Source organism: Pongo pygmaeus, chromosome 1, assembly GCF_028885625.2.
Source record: "Pongo pygmaeus isolate AG05252 chromosome 1, NHGRI_mPonPyg2-v2.0_pri, whole genome shotgun sequence".
Classification (NCBI taxonomy): Eukaryota; Metazoa; Chordata; class Mammalia; order Primates; family Hominidae; genus Pongo; species Pongo pygmaeus.
The window spans coordinates 98,599,916-98,609,110 of NC_072373.2; the positions used below are offsets into that span (position 1 = coordinate 98,599,916).

The window sequence follows — 9,195 nt, forward strand, 5'->3', positions numbered from 1 at the left end:
CCGTGTTAGCCAGGATGGTCTCGATTTCCTAACCTCGTAATCCGCCACCTTGGCCTCCCAAAGTGCTGGGATTACAGGCGTGAGCCACCGCGCCCGGCCTGTGAGTTGGTTTTCTGAGTCACAAAATCATACCAGAGTTTTCAGAGTCTGGTATACACTGCAGAGCACATACCAAGAACACTCCACCAGCACCCTCCAATCAAGGGACAGGCTTCCCTTATCCTTCTGGAAATATTCTTGGATTCTCCCTCAGAACCCCCAGGCAGCTCTCCAAGGCTCTATATAGTCCATACTATTTGTTTATGTACTTGTTTACTCCTTTTGCAACTCAAGCCAGTCCTGCTGCCTTTTCATGCCCAAGCAGCATCTGTTCCTCCCCAAGCACTGGGTGGGGCTCTTAGACCAGCTAAAGGCACCGAGCATCTGTGGGTGTTGCAGCACACCAGCCCAACCTTGCCTAGCTCTCTGAAAGAAAGCCTGCAACAGAAGGGAGGGAAGCGGCCCCAAGTGCAGCTGCAAGCACTCCTTGGGAGTCAGCCAAGACCCTCCATCCAAGCAGGGCCGGATCCTTGCACTTGGCCATGATAAGGAGAGGCTTCCAGGTGGCAGCAAGACTTGGCCACCACAGAGGCCTTCTTGAGGCCCCCCGTATCCTGCCCAGACTCAACCCTGCCTCAGCATTTGGATCCTCCACAGACTCCATGGTGAGTTCCCAGCTCAGCCAGATGGGCAGTGTTTTCCCAGGAGCCTAGGGCTTAAGGAGCACCCCAAATCTCCTCTTCCCAGCTCATGGCCAGGGTAGGTGGGCAGTGTTCGGAGGAGCTATTTGATTTGGCAAAGAGAAGGTGCTCTGGGATACCAAGTCGCCCCCATTCAAAACTAAAACCACCAGGAGACCTGCATCTGGCTCTGAATCTTGTGTGGCCACCAACAAATGACTTTCCTCCTGTGGGACTCAGACTACTGCAGCAAAGCTGGGGTATCCCCAGACAAAGGACCCCATCTGTGGCATTGGCAAGCAGCTCACATGCTGTCTACAGTTGTGACTGGTGTATGAGCAGGTGACGCTACAGAGGACTTCCTTACGTCACACAGATGGGCACGTAGTCTGTGCCCCAGCCGTGGCACCACACCTCTGTGGGGGCCCAAATGTGTTTCAAAGGAGCCCTGCCCAGGCAGGCCCACAGCAGTGGGCAGAGCTGGAGTAGCCCCTGAGGTGGGGGTTGCTAGAATGGTCCTCAACAACTGTGACCCTGCCCTGCAGAAGAGACAGTGTCTAGTGCGACCACCAGCTCTCACAGTCACATGCTTGGCAACCTTGGCCGTATTCCCTCAGTTTCCCCATCTGTACAGTGAGGCTAATATGAGCAGTTGTCAACTTTAAAGAACTGCTCACATGTTTTAAGCAGAACAAGGGTAAGGCACCACATCAAGCAGCATGCCCATCATCTCTGGCCCCACTCCCTGCCCGCCCTTCCCTTGCTCTTTAGCATCCCTATGCCCCATCACCCATAGGGGTCCGCAGCCCCCCTGCAAGGAATATGGGCCCTTTCCCTTGGATCGATACTCTGGCAGAAGGGATTGAGAAGCCCCAGCACCCAGGAACAGCTGTTTAGAGGTCCCGAGCCCAGGCAGCAGCCCCCCTCCAGGATGCTGTCTAGTCATTCTGATTTTTCCTGCCCAGTTCTCAAGATTCTTGCCAGAGAAGACAGACTTGAAGGAGTTTGCTCTTCCCAATGCCAGCTGGTGTTCGGACATGCTGAGCCTGCACCAAGAATTTCTGGAGAAGACCAAGTCTAGCGGCTGGATCAAGCTGCCCTCCTTCAAGTCCAACAGAGACCACATCCAGCGACTCAAGCTCCCATCTGGACTGGCAGTTTCCTCAAGTAAGGACAGGACCATGAGTACACACACCCCAGCCGCCCTTCCCTGTGTTCTAAGACTGAAAAGCAACTTCACAGACCGCCTTCCAGTTCTCAGCCGAGTTCTTCCTGCTGTCCAACTCCACTCCTGATGCTGCAGCCCCAGGCATTAGGCGGCGGGTGTCCTCTCAGGTCTCCAGCTCCCCTCCTCCCATCTGAAGCAGCACACTCTGGTGGGCCCACCTTTGCTCCCAGCCAAGCATGTCCCCACTGGAGGACAGCCAGCCCAGCTCCTGCCCTGACTTCTCACTGACTGCCCCTCCCTAACTATCAAGCCTCATCCCAAGCCTTCCGCCCCAACCCCATGAAAGCCCCTGGACCCCACACCCCTTCCACTGGAGGCCCTGCACATCATCCCTGCTGTGCAGGGTCTGGAGCAGCACTCCTGAAATACCTAATGATCCTAATGGATCCTAATGATAGAGCTTCCACCTTCGTGTGTGTGTGTGTGTGTGTGTGTGTGTGCGCGCGCTCACGTGTGCACGCATGTGTATCTCCCTGTCTCTCTCACTCATATATGTTGTCTTCCTGCCTAGTGATGAAGGAGTGGTACAGGGGACAGACTACCCTTGGGTTTATGGCACAAACAAAGCAGGAATACCAACATGATTTTTTTTCAAAGAATTTGGTACTTCCAGAAAAGGATGTAGTAGTGGTAGCTGTCTTGGAAAAAAAAATCAGAACTTTGATGGACTTTTCTGCTCTTATTTTACTGTTTAGTATTATTCTTTTGACTTATATGTGAGCTACATGAGTAATTAAATTTTCAATTTTCAATGCTTATGGTCTCTTAAAATCTTGCCCTGGCCCTGATCCTATCTCCATTCTCAGCCAGGGCACTTCCTGCATGTTTCTCCCCTAGACAGAAAGGCTCTGTGAGGACAGCAACTGTGCCTCTGCTCCCAGAGGGAAGGCTCCCTGGGGGTGGACCTGGTGTCCTCTGGTTTTCTCTCCTTAATCTTGTACCAGAGGCAAGACTCAACCAAATGGTGCTGCATCCTGACCATACCCTCCTTTCTCCGGCTGCAACACTGCCTATCTCTCCCCAGACAAAGGTGACTGTCGCATCTTCACCAGGTGCATCCAAGTGGAAGGACAAGGCTTTGAGTATGTCATCTTTTTCCAGCCATCCCAGAAGAAGTCAGTCTGTCTTTTCCAACCAGGCCCCTACCTGGAGGGGCCCCCAGGGTAAGGTCACTGGTAGGACCTTGGCTGCCTCCTGGGCTTGGCTCAGCAGGGCAGGGTCAGCACCCACCAGGCTGGCCCGGGAGTCTCTATCTTTCTCTAAGGGGTGAGGATGCGAGTGTGGGGAACTGGTCTTCAGCCTCACAATACCAGGCCTGGAAGGACACACAGGGTTATCTGGCCTAATCCCCAATGTGCAGATATGGGCTTCTCATCAAAGTCTCAAAATTTTCTAGACAAAAGACCTGAGAGGCCACTTTGAGAAGAATGTGGTACCCTTGGAAGAGGGCAAGATCCGGAATCTAGACTCTGACTTGGTGTCCTGCCTGGCTGCTGCTGGCTGTGGGACTCTGAGCAAGCAATTTGACCCCTGGTCTTTAGTCTTCTTACCTGAAAACTGGGGCAATAATATCTACCTGCCAGGGTGACCAGAGATATGATATTATGGGCCTATGTGTGCGTGCTCATGAACCGTAAAGCACAGTACAGCTATCAGACACTTCTACCCAAAACCTGTGTTCTATCCATGGGGAAATGGAGGTGCACACAGCTAAAGTAACTTGCCCGAGGCAGCACCAGCAATCAAAGTCAGATCCAGGACTCTAATCTGGGAGGTGAGATTCCAAGTCCACTGTTCTCTCCACTCTACTCTGCTGCCTCCAGACTTGGAACAGACCTCAGGAGGAATGCACACTGGGCATAAATGTGTCCACAAGGGAAATCAGGCTGACCGTGGGTCACCAAGTTCATGGCTGTCCCCCTTCTCCTCCATCCCGATGCCTGCTTCAGACGGTCACTGAAGGCTGGAGGTGGTGCTGGAGCTCCTGCAAGGGAGAGACAAGAGAGGGCAGGAGTGGCTTTAGGGTCCTGAAGCCTGAGAGGGGCTTAACTGGGGTTAAATAGAATCCAGAGTGCTAAACAGATGTCAGGGCCTCCAGAGGCTGTGGATGCCAACTGCAGCCCTCAGTCACCTTGGCCATCCCAAAGGGTCCTCCACAGGGACACTGCTCCACACACTAGGATGTGCAGATACTAGTGAATTGCTCAGAGCCCTGCCCAGGCCATGGACTCCCTCCCTTCTGAAGCATGGCTGACTTTTATTTAGGGGCTGATGGAGGTGAGGCCAAAGAGGCAGAGGAGGACCATCCAACACTAAGGCCAGTCAGTGGATTGAGGGGTTGGGCGTCTAAAGAAGAGATTAGTATCCACCAGGCCCCTAGACCATGGGGAGTGGGAAGGAGGAGTTACTTGTTGGCCAAGAGCTACTCTGTAGATCCACATACTGGCCAATGGGTCCCCAGGCTGGCCAGTGAGGACAAGGAGGAGAGAGTTGGTCTCGAGTTCTTTGACACCAACTCTTTTCACTCTCTTTCAAGCAATTTGGGAGGCAGAGAGGGAAGTGCCTAAGAAGTGTGTAAATTATGTTTGCAAACATTTGTTTATTTAATCTGCTGAGATCAGAATTGTGAAATTCATGGTGGAAAAACTAAGGCTCAGAAAGGTTTAGCAATTTGCTCAAGATCAAGCAGGTAGTGAGCTGTGGGACAAGGAGTCCAACTGGGTGGATAGAGACTAAAGAAGCAGGGAGGGAAGGGTCTGGAAAAGCCACTGGTCACAGGAGCAGGAGGGTAATGCATGGCAGTACAGTGTGGACAGCTGATCTGGCTCCGTGGAGAATGGGCTGTGCTTTTGAAAATCAGGAACTCAAATCTGTTTCGTGTTATTTGAATTCTAAAATGGGTGCCTATTTTCCCCAAATTAGCCAACCATGAAGTAGCTGACATAAAGCTTGCATAAGCAAGAATGAACATTTTATGCTTTTTTTTTTTTTTTTAATTTTGAGACAGGCTTGATCTGTTGCCCAGGCTGGAATGCAGTGGCACAATCTCGGCTCACTGCAACCTCCACCCACGGGGTTCAAGTGATTCTCATGTCTCAGCCTCTCAAGTAGCTGAGTTACAGGCGCTTGCCACCACACCCGTCTAATTTTTATATTCTTTAGTAGAGACAGAGTTTCACCATATTGGCCAAGCTGGTCTCGAACTCCTGACATCAAGTGATCTACCCACCTCAGCCTCCCAAAGTGCTGGGATTACAGGCATGAGCCACTGTGACTGGCCATTCTATGCATTCTAAATAAAGCAAATGTCTGCAGCATTTGAGCATTTCAGCTCAATTTCAGCATTGAGCCTGCTGAAGCAGGCGCTCTGCTTTCTGTGGCAACGCTGCTCAGAAGTGTGTCATGCCAGCCCTTGATAGGTCATAAGTTATGTTTCACATTTACTTATCTTGAGATGTGGGCCCCGCACTGGCTGTAGTGACTGGTAAGGTGAGAAACAGCCCAGGGTTGTGCCTCAAAGACTGAGTCAAAAAGTTCAGGGACTTTTTCATTTCCTGTATATGCCCATCCTTCCAAATTTTGGCAATTATTGCCAGCAATTAGGTAATGAACCAGAAAAATGTTTTCTATTAACTTTATCAGAAAAAAACAATTTTCCCTGATGAAATAAAATGTCATATCAGTGGCTGCAAACGCATGCTGAAGCAAAACAGAAAAGCTCAGTTGATTTTGACGGGTTTGATCAGATGGGATGCAGCTGTTTCCTTCTTTCCTATTTGGCTGCCCTGAGGCTGAACGTCTGTGTTTGGAAGGGTCTAGGGAAAGGGAGAGGTAGGATCACCACAGGAGGGAGGGAAGGCCCATTGAGGGGGTCTGCCCAGCAGCCCCAGCCCAGGCCTTGCTCCTCACCTTACCCCCACCCCCAGGTTTGCTCACGGCGGGTCCCTGGCAGCCATGATGGATGAGACCTTTTCTAAAACTGCCTTCCTGGCTGGAGAGGGGCTGTTCACACTAAGCCTCAACATCAGGTTCAAAAAGTAAGTATGGGCCCTTGGGGCACTGGCCAAAGTCACAGACCTTTTCATCCCTGGAAGTGGCCATCCTCAGCAGCTGGGGTGTAGGAGCCCTGCCTGCCACTCTCCTTCCCCAGCCCACTCCCAAGCAATTCCTCTAGTCCCTGGCCAGGACACAGCCTCTGCTGTCCAACTTTGGGAGCTGACAAAAAGGCCCTGAGCCCAGGGCCACTTATGAGTCCTCGAGGCAGGGAGGGATGAAGAAAGGGAAGAGGACACAGAGAGTGAAGGGATGGGGAACCGGGTTCACATGAGAGATGGGCTAAGCTGCCTCCTCTCCCAGCTTGATCCCCGTGGGCTCTCTGGTTGTAATGGACGTAGAAGTGGACAAGATTGAGGACCAGAAGCTTTACATGTCCTGCATCGCCCACAGCAGAGACCAGCAGACAGTTTATGCCAAGTCCTCAGGTAAAGGAGCCCCCAGCCCAGCCCCAGGCCCCGTCCTGCCACCACCCACCCCCAGAACAAACAGGAGGAAGAAAAGATGCCAAGGATTCATCCCAAGCTGTGGTCCCGCTTCTTTAGGGGTGGGATAGGGCACCTACTGGGGACACAGATGAAGTGAGGGAGAGCAGAACTAGAATTTTTTTTTCTATGTATGAGTTATCCAACCTGTAACGAAAGGACAGGACCCAGGTAATGGGTAATTTGCAGCCAAATGCTCAGAGTGTCCATCAAGCTCCTGCCATCTCAGTGCAGCTCTTGCAGCTCAGCTCACCCTTCTCTTGCAGGTGTTTTCCTTCAGCTGCAGTTGGAAGAAGAGTCGCCCCAGTAACAGTCACTGTGCCTGCAGGAGAGCCTCCCACTACCTCCCTTGCCTGCCTGGGACCCACCAAAGAGCAGGGAGGGGTCCTCAAGCAGCGATTGGTGAGGCGAGGGAAATGACCCTTTTCTCTGAGTAAATAAAGTCTCACAGTCCCATTCTCGGCCCAGGGCCTTTCTGTGGTTGGAAATCAAAATCCTTCCAGGGCATCTCACATACCCACCTTCCCATTCAGCACTGACTGAAAAGATTTACTGAGTACCCGCCAGGTGTCAGGCACTGTGTGAGGCACCAGGCACCCAGAAGTGAAAGACAGGGCCCCGGTCTCAAGATGCACAATGCGGGAGCCAGGTGCCAAGTGAGAGTGCCCTGTCACGCTCCTCCCACACCCACCCTGGCTTCTATCACGACTGCAGTGTCATCGCAGCGGGAGGAAGGGCTCATTTTACTCTACAAAAGCAATCAGAAAACATCTTCTAGAAGAAGCTCTTCCTGAACTGTCTCAAAAGTTAAGTGGTGTTCATTAGGCAGGCAGGGGAGAGGAGGATATCCCAGGCAGAGGGGAAGTAAGACAAAGGTGCACAGGTGTGAAAGTGTACAGGAACTTTGGAGAAGAGCAAGGTGTTGAGGAGGGCAGGCGTTTAGGGAAAGAGAAGGTGGGCAGGAGCAAACCACAGGAAGGCTTCATAATCCCTGCTGGAGAGCTGGAACTTTGTCTTGCAGGCAACAGGGAGCCTCTAAAGGGCTTGGGCTTGGGAGTGACAGAGCTTTGTTATTTAGAAAGATGACTCAGTGGCAGTAAGGCATCAGCAAGACTGAAGGCAGGAGTACTAGTTAGGAGATCCCTGCAGGCTTTACACTAGAGACGGTAAGGGCCTGCAGGGGTCAGAGCTGCGAAGCTGAGAGATATGAGAAAATGTTACAAATACAGGAAGTGCAGGACTTTGCCACTAGTTATACAATGTGGATCTGTGAAGACAAGCTGTCTAGGATGACTCCAAGTTTCTGGCTTATGAGTTTCCAGGTGGTTATCACTGGAAATACAGAAAGAGGTGGGGGTAAACAATGAGCTCAGTTTTACATGCATCGAGCTTGAAGTGCCCATGGAACTTGTACCATGTGGCAAGTGCCAGCAGGAACGTGGATATTGTGATACGGAGCTTGGAGAGATAAGCTACTAACTCAAATTGTGAGCCAATATAAAATGTGACATGAGGCCGGACGCAGTGGTTCATGCCTGTAATCCCAGCACTTTGGGAGGCCGATGTGGGCAGGTCACCTGAGTGATTCCAGAGTCGAGAGGCTGGTCGGGAGTTCGAGACCAGCCTGACCAACATGGAGAAACCCTATCTCTACTAAAAGCACAAAAAATTAGCCGGGTGTGGTGGCACATGCCTGTAATCCCAGCTACTCAGGAGGCTGAGGCAGGAGAATCACTTGAACCCGGGAGGCGGAGGTTGCGGTGAGCCGAGATCACACCATTGTACTCCAGCCTGGGCAACAAGAGCAAAACTCCGTCCCAAAAGAAAAAAAAAAGTGGCATGAAACCCCTGGGAATGCCTTATGCAGAGTGGAAGTGAGGAGGAGGCAAGATGAAAGACAGAGGTGAGGAGGGAGAGGGAAAGGGGAGGGAGGGAAGGAGAAGGAAAGAGGTCAAAAATAGAACCAGAACCTTATGTCACACTAAGGCTTAAAGTTGGGATAGAAAACCAAGGATCCACTAAAGAGGCTGAGAACAAGACAGGAGTGACCATCCTTAAGAGGAAGAGGTCGGCAGCATCAAATGCCGAAGAGAAGGCAAGGAAGGTGAGAATTAAAAAGAAGCTTTTGAGCCAGGAGTGGTGGCTCATGCCTGTAATCCCAACACTTTGGGAGACCGAGGTGGGAGGATTGCTTGAGGCCAGGAGTTTGAGACCAGCCTGGGCAACAAAGTGAGACACTCATCTCTACAAAAACAAAAAAGGTAAGAAACTAAAATAAATAAGTGCATAATAAAATTAAAAAGAGACCTTTGGATTTGGTCATGAAGAAAATGTGGTTTCCTTTGCCAGAACAATCTTAGGAGGTAGGAGAAAAATCCAGATTACAGTGGATGAAAATATGAACAGGGAATGAGGAAATGAATGTAGATGCTTCTTTCTAGGAATGTTGTTATTCAAGGAAAGATATTTGACTGTATTTTAATTGCTAGTGGAAAGAGGCTGAAACTTTTAGGAGAAAGAGGGACAGAGGTGTCATCCAACAGAACAGCCCTCTTAGAGCTGTCTTGGGAGCCATGGGAGAGCGTCAGCATGACTCTGAGACCGAAAGGAAGGAGGTAGAGTGCAGAGCAGGACAGGAAGTTGAGGGGATTCAACCCAGAGTGCTTCAACTTTCTTAATGAAATGGAAGGCAAGGCCATCAGTGGGGAAA

At 51.1% G+C, this 9,195-nt stretch overlaps 1 protein-coding gene across 1 annotated transcript; it reads left to right on the forward strand.

The window, feature by feature from the left end:
* Positions 1–581: 581 nt before the first annotated feature.
* On the forward strand, positions 582–6,940 carry THEM5 (thioesterase superfamily member 5). The gene is made up of 6 exons (XM_054485220.2): positions 582–704; positions 1,685–1,886; positions 2,972–3,110; positions 5,874–5,984; positions 6,304–6,428; positions 6,752–6,940. The coding sequence occupies exons 1-6, from the start codon at positions 582–584 to the stop codon at positions 6,793–6,795; spliced, it is 744 nt and encodes a 247-aa protein (XP_054341195.1). The 3' UTR covers positions 6,796–6,940.
* Positions 6,941–9,195: the final 2,255 nt, after the last annotated feature.